Raw genomic sequence first — 21,407 nt, 5'->3', positions numbered from 1 at the left:
GAAATCTAACAACTAACAACAACACTTCTCGGAGACGACAGCTGGGCATCGTGCCACGTAGGATGCATACATACATGTTCATCGATCGATCGATCGATGGAGGAGATGGCCTTGGGCGAAGGTGAAGAGGAAACTACATGTTGGAGAAATTCAAGCTGCAATGGATTAAGACAGAAGTTTCTACTAGCAGGAGTTATACCAGCTGGTAAGTAGCTAGGAGTAGCCGCAAAATGATGTCACTAGCTAGGAAACTGACTTAAAAATTGGAGAACTCCATCCAATGTAAGGCGTCCTTAAAGTTTATATTTTGTACAATTGATTGATAACTAAACCGAAAGTATATGCGTCAAGTGCCATATTCGTATTTGAAAATATTTTCATACGATGTTTATTTTGTAGTTGTTAATAATATGTCATGAAAAACATAATTGTCAAAGTGTATAATGTTGAAGACCACGCAGAAACGTACGTAAAATGCCTTATTTGTTTATAAACGGACGAAGTGATAAAGAAAAGTACATAGTTAGTGTGCTTCTTACGGTCCAAGTCAATCTCTATATATGGAGACGGAAAGGAAAAATCTGGTCACCTTTAATGGAGAGGATGCAACAACAATCGCATGAAAACAAAAGAGAAAATTCTGCTCCCTCATCTCTTCATCCACGTATGTTGCATTTCAAAAGGTGAGCTACTATTTTTTTTGGGTGAATAGCTAATTTAGTCCCTCAAGTTTCACCGAAGGCTCAATTTGGTCCTTCACGTTTCATTTTGTCTACATAGGTCCTCCAAATATTTGTTTTGGCTTAAAATCATCCTTGGGCCCACTTAATATGCCATATGGCTATTTCTAGTCAATATTTCTATTAAAAATATCCTTTTTGCCCTTAATTTGTATACAACTATATACTAGAAAAGAGAAAGTCAACATGAATAAACAACATTACAGATGTACTTCTTATTATTTCAACATGTGCACATGAAACTTAAGCAATTGCTCTCGTATACACTTGCTAGTACATAATATATTTTCATTTTACATAATATACTATGTATTATCTATAAAAATTCAAGCATGCAATTTTTCTCTTATATATGTGAATGATGAGGGGTATAAGTGTCATTTATGAAGAGAGTTGTTGGTTCAAGGATAAGTTTGAACAAAAATGAAAACTTGAAGGACTAATATGGATAGATTGAAACATCAAGGACTAAACTGAGCCTCAGATGAAACTTGGAGGACCACTTTAGCTATTCACCTATTTTTTTAAGCAAAAGAAAAAAAAAACTAATGCTCCTGCTCCCGACTCCCGAGAGAGTATCTCATATAGAGACGGGCAGATACGTGGACCTATTTTTTTTTATTTATAGAAAACGCATTACAAACACAACGCGCGCACACCTATTCCTAAACACATTACAAACGCAGACATACACAACACGCACACTACCTCTATAAACACCTTCTCGACGAATACATCATCTATCACTGAAAGAATTATTAGCCGTAAATACAAGCACACGTATTAAATTTAGGATTTGAACCCAGTAAGCTAGTCCCATCACAAAAATCCTACTTTAGTTCAACTTGGACCTTGCTTATTATTTGCTATGTTATGTTAATGGCTGCTTTGGAATTTAGTGATTTACATGGTTTTTCTTAAGAAAAGTTTTGATCTATGTCACTATTCCTACTAAAAAAAATTTCTTCTATCAATGATTTTTTAATTTTTTTAGTTCACAAACAAACTAAATGGTATATGTAGATTTGCCTAAAAGAATAGATTTTATAAATTTATTTTGATATATCTTTGATCGCTGAAATATTAAAAGTTTGCGTATTTTTTACAGAAGTGAGTAAATTATTTTATTGAAAGAAAAACCTTTTTAAGAACATAAAGGTAAAAAACTTAGAAATGTTACTTTTAATAGAATTTGTAGCAATGTTCATTCACTCTTTATTTTTTCCCCAAACAATGCACTCTTAAGCTTAAATTTAACTCTAAGAGTGGGTCTAAAGTGAAGATTTAGAGCTTCCTAAACCCAACTTCACCTCTCTAGTTTTTATATTTACTTTTTAAAAATAAATTACCATTTCAAAGTTTTGAAAAAAAAAAACTCCTCCCGCCTTATTGTTTGGTGGGGGCATATAAATTTCCCTATCGACCCTACATAGGGCGGGCATATAAATCGCCCTACAATAGGGTAATCTATGTGACGTAGCATCCTACGAGAGAGGCGTGGCGTGGTAATTTTGCAAGCGACCCCCTTCTCGCTCTCCACTAGGGCGATTTCGTTTGGGACATTAGAAATATTTTGCTGATGCACGAGGCGCACCATAGAAATTTTGCCTACGCACCCCTCCTGGCGATAAATCGTCCTAGTGGAGAGCGAGAAGGGGCCGTATGCAAAATTACCACGGCGTGTCCCTCCAGAGGTTGCACTGCCACGTGGATTGCCCTATCATAGGGCGATTTATATGTCCCATCCTACAGTGGGTCGGGGGAGTATATTTCTGTAAGATTTTGAAATAAAAATTTATTTTTTAAATCTTTTAAAAAATAAAAATAAAAAATAAACAAAATTCAACTCTTTGGCAGTTCCGGCTAAATCTGGGCCTCTTAACTCTCGAGGCCTATATCGAGCGGAGAGCCCATGAGAAGCCCAAATTCTCAAATTGCAAGAGTTTCAGCCCAATTTGGCCTCCCCATTCCATCCACCCCAAACCCCTCCTCACTCTCTCTCTTCCCCCCTTTCTCATTCTCTCTCTAGGGTTGCGGCCGCACCAAACCCCCACCCCCCCCCCAACTCCGGCGACCGGCGGCCGGCGGCGCACGCCCATAACCCTCCCATGCCGCCTCACCGGTGACCACCTACCCGCCCTTCCCAAGATCCCCCTTCGATTCATCTGATTAGCGCGAGCAGCGAGGTTCGGCGCGGCGGGATGGGGACGGAGGCGGAGGCGGCGGAGGTGGTGGAGTCGGTGAGCGACCTCGCCGTGCAGGACCCTCCCGGGGAGGAGTTCTCCGCGGCGGACCTCCGGTGGGTCAAGTACGCGAGCTCCGAGCACCAGCGGGACGACGTGGCGCTCATCCCCTACGAGCGGATGGACGCCTTCATCGCCGGCGAATGCAGCAACCCGGAGTGCCCCACGCGCTTCCACATCGAGCGCGGCCGCAAGCGCGACCGCGGCACCCTCCGGGAGGTCAGGAGCGACGACTACCTTCTCTACAGGATGTATGTGTCATGTATTTTTTTTTTTTGCTTCTATATTATTTGAATTCAGTGCTTGTGAAATTGCTAATCCTTGCTGACCACTGTTGTTGTGTTGTGTTGTGTTGGTGTGATGTTCTTGGATTGATCAATCCAGGTACTGGTGCTCGTTCGGCCCGGAGAATTACGGCGAGGGAGGGACGATCTTGCCGAGCAGGAAGTATAGGCTCAACACGAGGAATCGTGCCGCTCGTCCGCAGTCGATGCGTGGCTGCACCTGCCACTTTGCCATCAAGCGGCTATATGCCCGCCCGTCCCTGGTGCTCATTATCTACCATGAGAGGCGGCATATCAACAAGTCTGGTTTCATATGCCATGGTCCCTTGGACCGGGACGCCATTGGGCCGGGTGCCAGGAGGGTGCCGTATGTGGGGAGCGAGATCCAGCAGCAGACCATGTCGCTGATTTACCTTGGTGTGCCGGAGGAGAACATCCTGCAGACACATATGGAAGGGATACATCGTTACTGCGGCTCGGACGCGAAGGTTGATAGCCTCGCTTCACAGTATGTCCAGAAGCTTGGGATGATCATCAAGAGGTCTACGCATGAGCTGGATCTTGATGACCAGGCTAGCATCAGAATGTGGGTTGATAGGAACAAGAAGTCTGTGTTCTACTACCAGGATTCGACGGATACAGATGCATTTGTTCTAGGGATCCAGACAGAGTGGCAACTGCAGCAGATGATTCGCTTTGGTCATCAGGATCTTTTGGCTTCTCATTCCTCGTTTGGTGTTAGCAAGCTGAAGGTATTGGCTGCAGCAAAAACTGACAGTTCTGTACTTAAACTTCAAACACCTTTCCTTGTCTGTGATGTGTAATTATGCCGGCAAGGACTAGTTTTGTAATATATTTGACATTTTGCTCTTCTCTGCAGTATCCATTGCACACACTCCTTGTCTTTGACTCAAGACAACATGCTCTACCTGTTGCGTGGATTATAACCCGATCAGTTACCAAGCAAGACACTTTGAGATGGATGAAAGCACTTACTGAGAGAATATATTCTGTTGATTCCACCTGGAGAATCGGTGGATTTGTAATTGATGACCCAGCTTCAGAGCTGGATCCAATCAGGTATGACATGGTTTCCGACGATCAGTTCTAATTGTCTAATTTTTCCAACTGTAGCTATTAGCTGGTAATGAATTTCAAATCAATGTATGTTTCTCTGTTTCAGGGATGTATTCTCTTGCCCAATTTTGTTTTCTTTATGGCACATTAGGAGAACCTGGCTTAAAAATATAATCAAGAAATGCAGCAACAGTGAGGTACAGCGGGAAATGTTTATGCAACTAGGAAAAGTTATGTACAGTATCTGGAGTGAGAAAAATCCCATGGATGCTCTTGAGCAATTATTTCAAGACTTCGTTGACCAAACCACCTTCATACAATATTTCAAGTCCTTTTGGGTTCCCAAATTGGGTAAGAATTTCGGGTAGCTGCTTCAGTTTATGCATCGCATTGTAGATTATTATGCAATGCTAATGATATTCCTAATATGCTTTTTAGAGATGTGGATTGACACCATCAGAAGTCTTCCACTAGCAAGTCAGGAATCATCAGGCACTATTGAAGGTTACCATCTAAAGCTCAAGGTTAAAGCATATGATGACTCACAGCTTGATGCTCTCCAGCGTGTGGACTGGTTGGTGCATAAGCTCACAACAGAGCTCCATTCGAGTTACTGGCTCAATCTGTATGCGGATGAAAGCGGTTCATTTCCTGAGGTGAAAGCAGAGTACATTGCGTCCACTTCATGGCATAGAGCGCTGCAGATACCTGACGATGCTGTTATATTTGATGACAAGGAACCATTTTCAGCAAAGGTGACAAGCCAGAAGGATACTAGTCAGATGTGGACTGTCTGGAATCCTGGGTCTGAGTTTTCTCTTTGTGATTGTTCGTGGTCAATGCAGGGCAACCTATGTAAGCACATCATAAAGGTTAACATGATGTGTGGACCACGCAAGGATTTCCAGCCCTCGCTCTCATTTCAATCGTTTCAGCGTGTCCTACTTGATCTGTGGCAAAAACCCATGGATGATTCATTCTCACTCGATCTGTCAGTAGCATGGGTTATGCAAATGCAGGAGAGGATCCAGAAGGTGACTGAGCTTGCTACCGCTGACGGCATTGCGGAAGTATCTAACAGATTGCCGATTCAATGGACAAACAAGAAAGGGAGGAAAGTAGCTGCAAAGCGCACCAGCCCTTTACGTGTTCTTCCTCACTCCAATGGTATTGTGCAAAAGGATTTCACACCCAAGAAGAACAGAAAGAGAAAGAGGTTGTCAACAGTCTCGGGTTAACAGTACTCCAATTGTTCTTGTCCAGAGAGTTATTTTTCTCTCTGTGTAATTAGATGGCTAACCGTCTTTTGTTTGTTTTCTGTCTCAACTAGTTACTTTTGGTATAGGCATTGGTTACTAGGATGATCACCTCACGTTTCTGAAACCAATTCTTCTGTTGTTTAGTTGGATATAATTATTCAGGCAGCATAAGAAATACATCGAATCAGTCTCTCTGGTCGATCGTGGCATTATGATCTATGGTTGTTTTTATTGGCCACATTGGCCACTTTGGTTTTTCTTGATACAAACTTTGATCCACATATCTTTCTGGGAGACTGGAACTTGACTGTAAAGTGCTAAAGTTCGGTTCAAGCCTTTGGTAACTTTCAAAGTTTGTTCAAAATGGTCCTGAACTGCCTTCAGCAATTGACTGCAGATTCTCAAGGTTGAAGTCGTGATGATTTACCATAGATGCTGATGGAGTATTAAATAATGATGGTTTTCCTTCAAGCATATAATTTCTTTTCGTGTTGAGATGGTTCATATATCTCAGTAAACAAACAAACAAACTGTCTACCTTTTTCCTGCTGGGTTTCTCATTCTACAAGGATTCCCATTGTTTCTTTTTTTATCAGCAAGCATCTAAAGTTTTTTTTTTCTTCTGAAAATTAGTTTGCTTTCCTGAAAATTTAGGTGTTGAAGAACAACAGGGAATAAGTTTATCACAGAATCGACAAAATCAAAGAAATAGTATGTGTGATTGTGTAGTGGATCTCGATTATGTGCAGCTTGCCAACAGTTGTGTAATTATGAATTGACAAACTCAAACGCGTCGTGCAGTTTTAATAATTGTGTATGTGTAATTATGAAGTTATTAATGGCGTCGTGGAGGCAGCAAATAGATGGATGAGGTGGCAATTGAATTATGTTGCCGGCTTAATTGTCCTCTACTAGCTGCCTGCCAGGTAGTGTGCCAACCAGTTGCAATCATCCTGCAAGAAAATGCTCAATTATCTGTTGCTTAATTATTTAGTTTGCATAGAACATGGTCCAGCCGTCCAGGGGCCAAGTGCCCAAGTGGATTTGGTCTCCAGAGATTATGGCTCAAACTAATACTGAGATTTTGTCTGAGTTGGAGGCAATTATTGTCTTCCTAAAAAAACACACACATAGAGAGTATTATTGTATAGCCTCACCCACCACTCATCTAGCAAAAATAAAATTACTTTATTCTTTATTATGCATCAATTATTTTCTGCAAAATATGTTTTTTCAAATGTTAAACATCACTAGGTTAGTACTCTCTCTGTTATATAATTTTTTGATGTTTTAGACACGTCTCAAAATAAATCTTTGACTACGATTTTCTGTTATAATATATACAAAATAAGTAAATCTTTAATTTTTCTTCAAAATATACTTCTTAAGACTAAGTATCTTTAAACTAAATATCTTATTAAGAGTTACTGATAGTCAAAATCCTAATTTGTTTGATCTCCTATCCATAATGTAAAAAATTTATGAAACCGGATGGTGCACTCCTTTTTATTATAGACACCAAACGTATATAGGGTAGCAAAAGGAGATGGTGGAAACATGATAGGTTCTTCAATATGAAATTTGTTTTGGCCATGTGATTAGAAGGTTCTTCCCAGCTTTATAATTCCCGTTTTAGCTACCTTAAAAGACTCGAATCACAAGGGCACTTTAGCTAGGAACGAAGATGCATACATACGGAAGATAAATAAAAAGCGTGTTTCCCGCAAAAAAAAAAAAGCGTGTGAATCTATCCTTTTCTTTACATGGAATTCACGTTGCATGGTTCGAATCATTTAATGATGACTGTCATATGTATTGGAAAATGCTCGGCGTCGGTCGACCGAGGGGGGAGAAAAAAATCGGGCGCTCCCCCGCGGCCCCACCCCCGCGCGCAGTGATACTGTTGGGCCCTACCACATTACCTGCCCCCACATGCAACAAATCAACCACATATTTTGCAAACCCTATATTAAGAGAATTTGGTTTATTTTTTGTTGTACCAAAAATGTTTCACCTAGTGTACTCACAATGTTTCACTATGTATAGATCTAATGTTGCAGTGAACTGGAATATTCTATTGCAACAAAAAAACCCACATATTTTGGAAACCCCCTATTAAGAGAATTCGTTTTATTTTTTGTTCCACCGAAAAATGTTTCACCTAGTGTACTCACAATGTTTCATTATGTATAGATCTAATGTTCCAGTTAACTGCTATTTGCCGAAATATTGTTTTTATATAAGGTGAAACAACATCCGATTTAAACGAGTGAAACATTTTCGATCTACTTTGTGAAACAATTCCGATATACCTGGTGGAACATCGCGCCACATTTAAAAATAATTCAATAATAAGCTAAAAAAATTTCGTCGGAATATATCCATGTGTGATCTTGTTTTGAAAATTTAATTGCAACGAATTTAATGGTGCAATCGGATCATGATTTGGATAAGTAATTTGAGAGAAAAATCAGTTTAAAGTAGTTTTACACGTAAATCGGACGCTGACGTCAGCGCCCGATTTTCCCCCACCCACGATCGGGCGCCCGATTTGTAGGGGGATCCATATGTATTCCGTTCTCTCTCGATAAGTTGACTTTTTTTTTTCTCGTTGCCTTTGAGGTGTGATCTTGACCAAATTTCTTTTACTAAAATCTATATCTATAACTAATATAAATATTCGGATTTTTCCAGTCGTCACAAGTCAGATGAAGGGCGCCTTCGTCCCTCGCGGTACGCCTTCGCCCGCAGCCCCCGAATCCCAATCCCTCCAATCCCTCTCACAATCGGATACAAGGGAAACAATTCCTAATATCGGCACAACCCCCTCCCTCCCCCCAAGGAAAAATCCCAGTCGAAATTCATCAAGAATACACATGAAACATTCCATCAATAACCCACATAACAAACTTTCAACCAAGAACACATGAACCTCCACCGGTACCATGCACAGAGATAGAGAAAGAGACGACGCCGCCGCCTCCATGCCGCCGCCCCTCCCGCCTCCATGCCGCCGGTTTTGGCGGAGGCCGCCTCCACGCCGTTCGACCCACGGCCTCCATGACGTCCGCCGCCACAGCCGCCGCACCTCCCCACCATGCAGAGAGAGAGAGAGAAAGAGATGACGACGCCACCTCTCCCGCCCCCGCTAGATCTGGCGGAGGCAAGGTCCGGCCCGCCGCCCCTCCTGCCCCCGCCGGGCCGCAGCCGCCTCCACGCCGCTGGATCTGGCGGAGGCGAGGCCCGGCCGACCGCCTCCACGCCGTCTGACCCGCCCCCTCCATGACGTCCGCCACCACCGCCGCCGCACCTCCCCTCCCCCCGATCTAGTGGAGGGGAGGGCGTCGCCGCCCCTCCTGCCGCCGCCACAAAGAGAGAGAGAGAGAGGGGGAGAAGTGGAGAGAGAGTGGGGGGAGAAGTGGGGAAGCTGAGAGAAGGGGAGAAGCCGCATGCGTCGCTGCTCGCCGGAGGGAAACGGCCGGCCGACTAGGAGAAGGGGGTGGAGGGGGAGGGAAGTAGCCGGCCGGCCGGCTGGAGAGAGGGGGGGCGGAGGAGGAGGGAAGTGGGGAGAGGGGGCTGAGGGGCGGAGGGGCAGAGGGCTGGGGGAGATGGGGAGGGGGCGGCGACTGGATGGATCGAGATCAATCCTTATCTACTCGCGTGGGCCCCACCCGTTCGACTGACTCGGCTCCATTATTAGGATTTTATCATTAAAGATATTTTTAGTATGACTTATACTTTTGCTTATTTACACAATTGAATAAAATGAATAGTAAAATATTATTTGAAAAGTCAAATCATCACAATCCAAATAAAAACAAAATCACAGTCCAAATATAAATCGAAATCAAAGAACATAAAAAATATTAGCACAATATGAGGCCGTCGCATGCTGCTACTCGCCACCTCGCTGCAGTGGAGGTCGTAAACTCGGGGGGCTAGATTCTGAACCGATGACTGACACTGCGCCGGGGATCCGCTGTGCCATCGCGCCGCTAAGAAGCTGCCAATCCATCGTTACGCTGGATGCCGAGAGGGAGAGGGAGGAGCCAAATCCTGAGCGCCACGCCATTGGAGAGCCGTCGACCCGCTGGATCTAGCGAGGAGCGAGGCGGCGGCCACCGCTTGACGAGGGGAGAAGGAGCCTGCAGTGGGGAGAGGGAACGGCGCTACCACCACCGCCACTTGCAGGAGGGCAGGGCGCCGCTGCCCGCTTGCGGGGGAGAAGGATGTCGTAGTCGCTGCTCGGTGGGGAAGGCCACTGCCGTCGTCGCCCGTTGGAATAGTCGCCGCCGCCACCGTTGCTTTACGAGAGAGTATGGTATTTATCTAGGTCAGGACCAATCGAGACTGTCCATCAGATCGGACGGTCCATGCTTCTCTCACGTCAGGCCGGGCGACGTTTTAGGCCGCCGCGCTATTGGGCCATCCTATGGGCCGACCGCACGTGCGAAGCATAGAAGGCCGCTCTATTGGGCCGAGCTTAAATAAATTTTCTCTCTTATTGATTTTAAGTATTTTTGTAATTTTCAGAAATAGCATTAATACCATTTTAATTGTTTATGACTGTTTATTTTCAAAAAAATATTCTTTTATATTTCAAATTTCAATTCTTTTTCTAAATTGTATTCTTACATGCACTCTACCTTCTTTTGAGAATATTCTAGACTTCTCATCCAATATAATTTATAATTTCTATTATTTCTAAATATTATTTCTATATGAACTCTAAACCCATCTTTCAATATTCCTTATATTTTTAATTCCAAATTTCATTTGTTTTTTTAAATCTTTCCTGTTGCAATGGCAGGAATTTTTTCTTAAAAAATATACTAACTCCAAATAAATAATCTATTTTTTCTGCACGTGCATTGTTCGTCCATCCATTTTCTCCCATGCTACAAATCATCCAAACTAAACATCATGTATATTCCACAAATATAAAGTAGATTATTTATCTAAAAACAAACAATTTTTTTGACCAGATTAGATGTCTAAACCAAACAACACTTTTTGTTCACTGTACACGCTTTGTAATCAGCCGATGCAACGCACGGGCACTTTTGCTAGTAAGTATAAAATTTAACAAGTTTATATGATATTACTCCTCCATTTCAGGTTTTATAAGATGTTTTGACTTTTGTTAAAGTCAAACTGCTTCAAGTTAAACTAAATTTATAGACAAAAATATTAATATTTATATCACTAAATTAGTTTTATTAAATTAATAATTAAATATTTTTTATAACAAATTTATCTTGAGTCGAAAATGTTACTATTTTTTCTATAAACTTGGTCAAACTTGAAGCAATTTGACTTTAACCAAAGTCAAAACATCTTATAACTTGAAACACGGGGGTACTTTCGAAGACAACGTACACACATAGTATTTTAAAAATATACTAATAGTTGAAGTTTTTAAGTTTTGTTTTTGAAAAAAAATCAAACATTTTATATTTTGATCGAAAGGAGTATACTAGTGCATCCCCTAGAGTTGAGGAGATGTAAATTTGGTCAAAAAATCACTTAATACACCGTTGGCCTCAAGAAAGAATGATAGATGCCTTCGAACAACTTGTCCTATTAACGTGTAGTATGCCATTAGCGGAATGCACGTCTCACGAAGATGCGTGATTTGGGAACATATATGATAGAGAATAAAATCTTCTTCATCACTCTACTCCCACTTTTCTCTTTTTTTTTCTTCCATTCATCGCTTTCAATCCATAAGAGAAAATTGACGTGTTTGAAATATGTCGACAAAAAAGCATATGTAGTGCCCATCGTCCTCTCCAAAGTACACATATATCTATATTATTGCCATTCGTAACAGATATCTATATCTTCGATGAACTTATGGTTTTGAGCTAGTTTGCTCGATCAGATACTTTTTTTTCCGATGAACTTACAGTAAATATTGTCTCCAAGTCGACCATTTATAACAAGTGATGATAAAAAAAGTATAAATGTTATACTATGCATACTTGAGTTCATCTCTACGAGAGTACGAGAGAGGGTTGATGGTAATTTTGAAAAGGGTGAAGTCGATTTTTGAGCCATTGAAACTTTGCACAAAGTCTATTTCTCATTCTGAACTTAAAAAAAAAGGGGTTATTTTTCAACCTCAACTTCTAAAATCGAAAAAAAAAACACCTTAGCACATACTATTTCTTTTAGTAATTTTGTTCGAAACAGATGTGGTTTTAATATTTATACCCTGATGATAACACATACTTTTTTAAGCAAACACCACTTTACTAGGTAATACAACCATAAAACTTACCTAAATTTAAATTCATGCTAATAAAAAACATGTCACCATATCAATCGTAACCACCATAAAAATAAGGTTCAACGCGGTATGCACCCAGCTTTCATAGAGTAGGGCGAAAGACTTCCAGTACAGTTCGAAGGCCAAATACATACGCCGTATTTAGTTCCAAAATAATTCTTCAAACTTCCAACTTTTCCATCATATCAAAACTTTCCAACACACACAAGCTTTCAACTTTTCCGTCATATTGTTCCAATTTTAACCAAACTTTCAATTTTAGTGTGAACTAATTAAACACAGCCATAGTTCAGAGTGTGTTCTGTACTATGGCTGTGTTCGGCACTGCCTGTTCCCATCTTCTCCTCCTCGTTTTCTACGCGTACGTTTTTCAAACCGTTAAACGGTGTGTTTTTTCAAAAAAGTTTCTATACGAAAGTTGCTTAAAAAAATCATATTAATCTTTTTTTTAAAAAATAGCTAATACTTAATTAATCACGTGCTAAACGCTGCTTCGTTTTACGTGCTAGGGAGTGAGGGCTGGGAATCCTGAACACCGCCTACATATTCCCAACATCCAACTCTTCGTTTTTCCCATACATACTTCCTAAACTGCTAAACGGTGTATGTTTGTTTTTTTAAAAAATTGTATGAAAAGTTGCTTAAAAAATCATATCAATACATTTTTGAAGTTTTGTAGTTATCATTTAATTAATCATATGCTAATGAGCCACCGCATTTTACGTGCGTGGTTCGGTCCCAACCTTCTTCTCTCCGGAACACGGTCTTAGGGGGTGTTTAGATCCAGGGGTGTAAAGTTTTGGCGTGTCACATCAGGTATTACATAGGGTGTCGCATAGAGTGTTCGGACACTAATAAAAATACTAATTACAGAATCCGTCAGTAAACCGTGGGACAAATTTGCTAAGCCTAATTAATATGTCATTAGCAAATGTTTAGTGTAGTACCACATTGTCAAATCATGGGAGCAATTAGGCTTAAAAGATTCGTCTCGCAAATTAGTCGCAATCTGTGTAATTAGTTAGTTTTTTAGCCTAAATTTAATACTTCATGCAGGTGTTCAAACGTTCGATATGACATGATGAAAAATTTTAGGGTGGGATCTAAACAGGGCCTTAACCATAAAATTTTATAAAGTGTCACAATATATTACTAGTTAGGAAGTTACACTCAAACGGTTCAAATTCAAATTTGAAATCCACCAATGGCCCTCTTGCCCATTGTTTTCTTCTTGTCCTTTTAGAGATGTTGGGTACAGAGTACAGATTAGAGACTAGAGAGAATAGACTAGCAAGCAACTGCTCCATCTTCTTTCCCTTTCATCCCTCCAAATTGCCAATCTAATCAAACACTTAAGCCTATATCCACTAATAATCCCTAATTACCACCACCCCTCCACTACCCACTTCCCCCACGACGCCGACGCCGACGAGGCAGCCAACCAACCGCCGGCGGCGGGGACGACCCGGCCCGCGATCGCGACGCCGAGCATTGCGGGTGGGTACACGGAGATATTTTCTTCCTCCCACCTCCTCCTCCTCCTCCTTTTGCTGCCCTTTCACAACTGACAAGCTCTCTCTCTCTCTCTCTTCTCTCTTTGGGGGTGGTTCTTGGTGCAGAGCCGATCTGCGGCGGCGGCGGGTGTGGGGGGCTCGAGGAGCCGCTGGTCGGGAAGAGGAGGAGGAGGAAGAACGGCCGCCCTGTGAGTTCTTCTTACTTCCCCGCTTCAGTTAAATTTCTCCCTGATTCCATATATGGTTTTGTCTTTTTTTTCTTTATCACTTCTTGGATTTTTGTAGTTGTTGTTGCTGCTCACTGCGGATGCGTGTAGTTTCTCTTGGATTGGATTCTATATAGATGTTGAGTGCTTCCTCGTTACAGCTAGTTTAGGGTGCGGAGTTTACTGTAGAGATCACACTGGGGGATGGGAATGTTTGAGTGGTTCTTGATTGACGCGAGAGCTGGTTTGCATTTTTCATTTATTTTTCTTTGCTAATGGATGTGCCTTCGGCCTCTAATCTCAGTGTTTAGTGTAATGAGATCGTTTTTTCCTCCTCATAGAGGATTGTTTGATTGCTGAGATTCTCTGTGGTTAGTGGTATGGAACCAATTTATCCTCCTAAATACCGAATTGTTAATCTGCTGGCTTCTCTGTGTTTAGTGGTACGGAACCAATTTTTCCTCCTTAATATCGAATTGTTAATTTTCGGTATGGAACCAATTTTTTCTCCTTAATAGCGAATTGCTAATTTTCTGGGCTTGGTTCCACGCTTCCAGTAGTAAGTAAGTACTGTGATTGGTAATTGTGATGTCATTACTCACAGCCACTGAAAACTTAGACATGGTCGAAGGGAAGGCATTTGATGTCATCCTTCCCCTTAGGCACAACATTGAGGTGACTCAGTTACTTGCTACCTTAAATCCTTAATGAGGCGCGACTTTCAAATGGGAGCGCAATTTTTTTTTTTAAAATTCTAGTGGTAATTGATTGATGGTGCGAACCGACAGCAACTAGCAATCTTGAAGATGCCAAAGCGTTGAGATAACTGCTGGTTGGCTTGAGTTACAGTGTTGGTGAGCCGTTTGAATATAGGCTGTGCTTGGTGGGTCCAATCTCCAGTGAGAAGCATTTTATACAGCATGCGTGCAGTGTTTCATGGATTGGTTAGTAATCTAACACAATCACGAGGAGTTTTGGTTCTTTTGGTTTAAGTTATTTTGGATCTGACTTGGTCAGGCTGGGCATTATTGTTCAGCAACTTGGTGTGTTGGTTACATTGGAGTTTCTTAGTTCTGTACAGCAAGTTGCTCTGTAATTTTTAATTCTACTGGTATGTGCAAGTGTTGATTGTCTATCTAGGAGCTTAGTGTATAGACAAAAGCTTTATTTAATCTTTGCTTTGTTCACACTTGATTCCACATGTATTTTCTGATTTCTTAGCTTCCTGTAGTTGGAGTCTTTAAGTTTTCACCCTAATTCTCTCAGTTGGTTTGCCTACCTGGGTTCAAGAAATTAACGAAGATTTCCTAGTTGCTTTGGCTTGGTTGCCTCTTTTGGTCTGCAGTATGTCAATATTTGTACTCTTTGTTGTACATTTCTTTTTCTTGTCAGATCACTTAAACTTCTCTTGACAGGCTTCTTTTGTAAAAAAAAAAAAAAACACACACACATTATTTGCACCTGAGAAAATTACTCAAGCAGGCTACCGTATGACTGACTCTTTCGTAATCAACTAATCACATTGTCATCTGGTTTTGTTTTCGGAAGTGATGAAAGGAAACAAAGCTAACATTTTTGGTAGAACGACGCTGCTGGCTGTACCACAGGTGGTCTGTTCAAAGTATTGTTTAAAATGCACATCAAATAATCAATGTACTCTGACTGTCCATTCTTTCATATGAAAGTTTTTCAAATTGGAAACAGCAAGAATTACTTCAAAAATTCATGTGTTGACAGTAAGACATTTGTACGACTGGCAATGAAGCCTTACTGTTTTTAAACACTCATCTCTGCATCCAATTCTTTACTTCCTCAATATTCTCAGAGGGGTAGGTTTATTTTGCGTGTTCATTATAGTTATCTCCTTTCCTTATTTCCTCTATATGTTCCGTCCTATCATACCTTGGTGGAGGTTTGCCCATTAGGTGGTAAATTATTTGTCTTTCTGCTTATTTTTGATGCAAAAATCTCATTGATGATTATATAGGCCTATTTAAATGATGTTTAGAAATTGGTTGAAATATAAGCAGTTTGTATATTGAAATATTGAATTAATTGGCAGATTAGTGGCAACTAGTTTCTGAGTGCCAGGTGGCTGTTTATTTTTCATTATTTTAAGGGGTAAATACCAGCATGTTGTCTGCTGGCATTCTTGAAACATGAGCAGAGCAGAGTTTTTTGACAACATTGGTAGGCTGAAATCTGACCTTAGCATATCACATTAGGTATAATTTGAAAAAAAAAAGGTCTTCTGAGTTCTCTGTTGGTTAGAACAATCATGGATGAAATGTATGAACTTCTATAGTCTTGTTATATTTTGTCTGTTCTGATGAATCATCACTAATAAAAGTTGAGATACTTTTTTTAAATGTCTCATGACTTACTGCGAGATCTGAAAAATAATCTCTGTTATCTCCATTTGTGTTCTTGTTAGCTCCTGTTATTCCTGGACCAAGAATGAGTTGTGCTAATTATTATTTCAGTTGTGGTTCAATGGATGCCCCAAGCTTTTATCTGCTTTCAACGTGTGTTCACTTTCTCAAATGATTGCAATGAGAGGGTTGTACCATAATGGTTTATGTTATATGCTGCTTGAATTTAATCCCAGTTTTCTGATTCCTACTAAAAAGAATTGGCTAAACTGGCTGATTCTGGCAAATTATTTGTCAGGCCTCAGGATCTGTAGGAATCTGTTGGCATCCCATAAGTTTGTATTGATGATCATGAGCATTCTCTGTTGTTATAAGAATTGCAAAGACTCCACTATTCTTAATTGTTAAATTTTCTTGGAAGTTGGAACATATTAACCTTTTAGAAAAAAAGTTCATTTCACTGTGACAAACTGGTGACATGCTTACCTCAGTTACAGTGTTATTTTTAAAGTTGTAACTAGTGTGCTTGGTAAACTATGTATTAAATTAATTATGTTGATAGATATTTCTTCGGGATCACCTATACATTTGTCGACAACTTTTCTTTTAAAAATTTGACAAATGTAATTATAGTACAATCGTGATGTAATCACCCTGTAACTTGCGTGTAACTACAATGTAACTTGTATGTAACTTTCAAAAATCTCTTCGTAACATGCTATTTCGGTGAAACAGAGGTCGTGGGAACGAATCCTCTTACATGTGTGCGTGCAGTGACTTTTTTCCTTCCTCACTTGCACAAATCTTGAAACAAATCTAACGGTTGAAAATTCAAAATTATGTGAAAGTTATATACAAGTTACAATGTAGTTACATGCAAGTTATAGTGTAATTACACTAAGATTGTACTGTAATTACATCTGAAAATTTGTCGACAAATATATAGCAAAATTGTATTTCTTCTTTTGTATTACTTGATCCAGAAATTTTATAAAAACCGTTCAATTCTATTCACCAGTAAACATTTCAAGGTGGAGTTGGTTAAATGGCTCAATCGCTTGGTTGTGATCATGATCTTTGCTAGAAATATCTGAAATATTGTCAAATTTGTACCAGTAATTTTCAATGCATTACCTATGGACAATATAAGAATGTGAAATGTTTTCATAAAAAGTAACCAATGCCCAATTACGTATGATTTAACTGGTCTAGTTTCTACTGTTGGTATATACTGGAGGATATAAATATTTTTGCACCATGTACGGAAGCCTATTACAAAAGGATACGTTATCTTCTTGTGGGGCGGTTGCAAATTCTGGTATTCTTAGTTTTATTTTTATTATAGTTGCATTGTATCCACATTACATGGAGTTGTTATTATAACTCTAGTTACTCACTTTGCTTTCTTGTTATGTTTGTTATTTGAAGGACACAATGGCAGATGTCTTAGGATGTTACACTATAAAGTCCCATGGAACCAAAGTGGCGAGACTTCACATGTACGACTGGATAATACTTCTACTCCTTGCTGTTATAGATGGACTGTTGAACATAATTGAACCTTTTCACCGTTTCGTCGGGAGGGACATGATGACTGACTTGAGATATCCATTGAAGGGCAATACTGTTCCCTTCTGGGCTGTTCCGGTGTGTTCTTATGATGTTTCATCTGTTAATTATATTTGTGGACTTCAGAAAGCTATGATAGTTTTTTTAACTACTTTTCTGATTTCCAGCTCATTGGAATTGTATTGCCTTGTGCCATCTTTGGTGGAATTTACTTCAAAAAGAAGAATTTCTATGATTTGCACCATGGCATACTGGGTATTTTACATATTCTTGATCCTACCATTAAGTTGATAATATAAATAAAAAGGAATAATGCTTGACATTTTTTTTTTGGTAGGGATCCTATACTCTGTGCTTATAACTGCGGTAATCACAGATGCAATTAAGGATGGTGTGGGTCGTCCACGCCCAGATTTTTTCTGGCGCTGTTTCCCAGATGGAAAGGATGTAAGGTTCTTAGGCTAAAAACCTAAAGTGCACTTTTCTTCAAGCATGTTTGTGTTGATCTTCTCATTATTCAAATGTTTTATCTTTCTGAGTCTTAGTGGACCAGAACTCACTGAAGGACCTTCTTTCCAGGTTTATGATAATGTCACTACTGGTGTCATATGCCATGGAGAGAAGAGTGTCATCAAAGAAGGTCACAAGAGCTTTCCAAGCGGGCACTCTTCATGTAAGTGGTGACATACATAATCAACATACCTTTTTGTCCCGTTGTGCCTTTGGTAAATATTGACTTGTACATTATCATAGAGATGAAAATCATATATTCCTGAGGTACGGTAGTCACAAATTCTTCCCCATACAAAGGAAATGCTTTTGGCACAAGGTGTGCTGGGAGCTGGGAGCAAGAGATGACTAGCTCTAGGGCTGTAAATGCAATTGGTTCGGTAGTTTGCAGTGTCTGGCTTAGTGACAATAATGTGACTTGGAATCAGGAGCTTACGATCGCTTTGAGGCCTCAATTGGGCGTGGGCAGGGACTTCTTAATGCAGAAGCTAGTTTGGTGCAATGGTGGTTGGGAGCCAGCCGGCAATGTAGATAACTATGCAAGTAAGGCAGTGGTGTGATGTTGAATGGGCCTTCAATGTAGATACTTGGCTGCCAATGGAGTAGGGACAGTTGATCAGTATGTAGTATCAAGCATTTGGTTTCTTTATGCATACACCATTATGGAGTTGCATAGCCTGTAGCTGGACATAACTTGCTTACTGGCCTTATCGTGACAGTATGTGATTTCCTAGTGACCATACCAAGTTGCATTCCTTCAGTAGTGTATGCATATGTATGGTAGTGTTCCTACAATTATGTCATATGGTGCTGTGGCCAGACTATCTAACATTTTTGTTTTTGTTTATTTACACAACTCCAGGGTCTTTTGCTGGTCTAGGCTTCCTTGCATGGTACTTAGCTGGGAAGATCACAGTTTTTGATCGTAGAGGTCATGTTGCAAAGCTATGCATAGTATTTCTGCCTCTTCTTACTGCTGCACTTGTGGCTGTTTCTCGAGTGGATGACTACTGGCATCACTGGCAGGATGTATTTGCAGGCTCTCTGATAGGTTTGCAATTTCAATAATATAACAATTATATGCAAGAGGTCCTAGCACTATCTAAAAGGAAAAAAAAAATCCACAACCATTTCTTGATTCTGGCATTTCTCCTGTTGCAGGTCTTACAGTCGCATCATTTTGTTATCTGCAATTCTTCCCATATCCTTATGACGCAGACGGTACCTCTTTTTTTTTCTTCTTTTACCTATATAATTCTAGATAACTGACATCACAAAAGATGGTAACATTCCCCTTTTTTTTGCAGCTTTCTGGCCTCATGCATACACCTTCCAGCTAGCGGAGGCCTCGCGCAACAATAACACCGCAAACTCCTACAGCGTGAGACCGACCGGGTTCGAGACTGTCAATGTCCCAGAAGGGCATGGTGGGATTGCTCTGAGAGACACCAACCTAGAGGCCGGCAGGAGACCGTGAAATCTGAGACCTGGACTGGAGAAAATCTACCAAATACCATGACAATATCCTGACTTTACGAGTTCGAATTTTGTCCACTCGACAGACGATATGGTAGGCTGTGTTCATATATGTATTACAGTTGTATCTAGATCTGCTGTTTCATCACTTCTGAATTGGTCTCTTGGCTTCCATGGTTTTTGTTTTCTGCTAATGGGATGGCTAGCCCCAGAAGCATTGGCTGTAAACAATCTAGTAGACGCTCTAAAATTACATTGTACATTAACTCTGCTTATTTTGGGTTTGGTCAAGATAGGGTTGTGGTCATAATTGTTATGCTTATGTATGCTCTCTCTGCATTACAGATTCTGAGAAACGGTGTAATGAAATTTGGACTTCCTCGATGTGATGAACGTGAGAATAACCCAATTACATTGATATATGTTGATTTTGTTATCGTCTATCAAAGTGTCAGAAATGCTACGTTTTGCCTTGGGTAAAAAAAAAAAAAAGAAAATCTGTTCGCCTATAAAAGTGGCTGACACAAGTTTTCAGAGCTGAGCTAAGTCGAAAATTCAGGTTCCACAGAATTAAACAGTTATTCAAAAAGAAATATAAACATCGAGTGGCGTTAAATTTCGAGTAAATTGTTTTTTAACATGACTTTCGTTAACCATAAACCCCTAAATTAAGCAACCATGATTCTCTGAAAGTGTGGCGGAGAGTTTTTGCGCTGTTGTTTTTGATGATGCGCTTACCTGCGCTGTTATCAGTAATCAGGGCCTATTATCCCTTTGAAATGTTTTGCTGGGAGATAGGGGTCTTCAGTTTTTCTTTTTCTTTTTTTTTAACCTGATGACGTAGTGGATTCAGAGTTCAGAGTGAGTCAAGCTGACTGTTGTTAGTCATTTTACACTTCTGTTGAACGCTGGCAAAAATCCCATATATAAGATCATGGCTTCCTTAAAACCAGACAAATGAAAATGAAAATTTGCCATCTTTCTCTCTCTTTTAAAGAAACAGACCGCATGAGCTCTACTAGATAGGGACAGTAATTTTGCCCACGGGCGTGGGTATCCGTGGATACCCGATCTGATGGGCACGGACATGGGTGTAATATTTTACCCGTGGATACGCCCGCCCGAGACCCAAAAACGTAGCGGGCAACAGTTGGGGGTATTATTTTTTGCTCGTTGGTAATACCCGACCCTATACATATGTATTAGTTAATTTTAGCAATCTCTTAATTTCTATACCTCTTTTTCTTGGCCCATCAACCAAGGACATATATATACTCAACTAGAAACCCTAACCTAATTCCCCACTTCCTTCTCCTACCCCATCACAATGCGGCGGCGCAGGCAGAAGGTGGCGCTGGGAGGTTAATGGCGGCGGTGGCAGAGCGGGCCAGCGAGGGCAAGCGATGGCGAAGGCGTAGGCCAGCGCGGGTCTGTGGCGGCTCAGTGTTATGACGGCGACGGTAGGCAGTGGCGCCGGGTGCCGCTAGGCATCTAGCGGGCATGCCTGTACCCGGTGGTTATGGGTACGGGCACAATGTTTTGCCCGCTAACCTTGTCGGGCATGATTCGGGTGGGGACTATCGGGCATCGGGTCGGGCATGGTTTTGCTTTGCTCGTGCCCGACCCGACCCGTTGCCATCTCTACTACTAGATATATTAAGAATGAGTAAAAGAGTTCAGAAAATAAAAGAGTTCATAGAATTTACGGACCGAACAGAGTACATCATGGTGGGTCAAAAGCTAGAGTACGCTGATCAACAAGGATCAAGTTTAATTAGAACTCAGATTTCATGGGAAGAGATCTCCTGGAAAATTCTTTTGTTTCTTTCTCATGGAAAATTTGTCGTCTTTTGCATGACAGATTT

At 40.7% G+C, this 21,407-nt stretch overlaps 2 protein-coding genes across 2 annotated transcripts; both read left to right on the top strand.

Annotated features, from left to right (window-relative positions):
• Positions 1-2,712: 2,712 nt before the first annotated feature.
• LOC4346681 (uncharacterized) lies at positions 2,713-5,820 on the top strand. The gene is made up of 5 exons (XM_015795735.3): positions 2,713-3,234; positions 3,368-4,019; positions 4,148-4,347; positions 4,451-4,695; positions 4,783-5,820. Exons 1-5 carry the CDS (start codon positions 2,942-2,944, stop codon positions 5,580-5,582), a joined length of 2,190 nt encoding a protein of 729 aa, XP_015651221.1. The 5' UTR covers positions 2,713-2,941; the 3' UTR covers positions 5,583-5,820.
• Positions 5,821-13,232: 7,412 nt separating this feature from the next.
• LOC4346680 (lipid phosphate phosphatase 2) lies at positions 13,233-19,926 on the top strand. The gene is made up of 9 exons (XM_015757077.2): positions 13,233-13,392; positions 13,515-13,597; positions 17,416-17,634; positions 17,724-17,811; positions 17,894-18,003; positions 18,136-18,229; positions 18,929-19,117; positions 19,228-19,287; positions 19,374-19,926. Exons 3-9 carry the CDS (start codon positions 17,422-17,424, stop codon positions 19,541-19,543), a joined length of 924 nt encoding a protein of 307 aa, XP_015612563.1. The 5' UTR covers positions 13,233-13,392; positions 13,515-13,597; positions 17,416-17,421; the 3' UTR covers positions 19,544-19,926.
• Positions 19,927-21,407: the final 1,481 nt, after the last annotated feature.

Source organism: Oryza sativa, chromosome 9 (genome assembly GCF_034140825.1).
Source record: "Oryza sativa Japonica Group chromosome 9, ASM3414082v1".
NCBI lineage: Eukaryota > Viridiplantae > Streptophyta > Magnoliopsida > Poales > Poaceae > Oryza > Oryza sativa.
The sequence above is the reverse complement of the archived record's forward strand: the minus strand, read 5'-3'. Positions and strand labels throughout refer to the sequence as shown.

Bases quoted from the DNA above. Each gene is read 5' to 3' on its own strand.
- LOC4346681 (XM_015795735.3), top strand. From the start codon at position 2,942: ATGGGGACGGAGGCGGAGGCGGCGGAGGTGGTGGAGTCGGTGAGCGAC. The intron at 3,235-3,367 runs GTATGTGTCATG...TGATCAATCCAG, and splicing joins GACTACCTTCTCTACAGGAT to GTACTGGTGCTCGTTCGGCC. The intron at 4,348-4,450 runs GTATGACATGGT...TCTCTGTTTCAG, and splicing joins TCAGAGCTGGATCCAATCAG to GGATGTATTCTCTTGCCCAA.
- LOC4346680 (XM_015757077.2), top strand. From the start codon at position 17,422: ATGGCAGATGTCTTAGGATGTTACACTATAAAGTCCCATGGAACCAAA. The intron at 18,004-18,135 runs GTAAGGTTCTTA...CCTTCTTTCCAG, and splicing joins GTTTCCCAGATGGAAAGGAT to GTTTATGATAATGTCACTAC. The intron at 19,288-19,373 runs GTACCTCTTTTT...TTTTTTTTGCAG, and splicing joins ATATCCTTATGACGCAGACG to CTTTCTGGCCTCATGCATAC.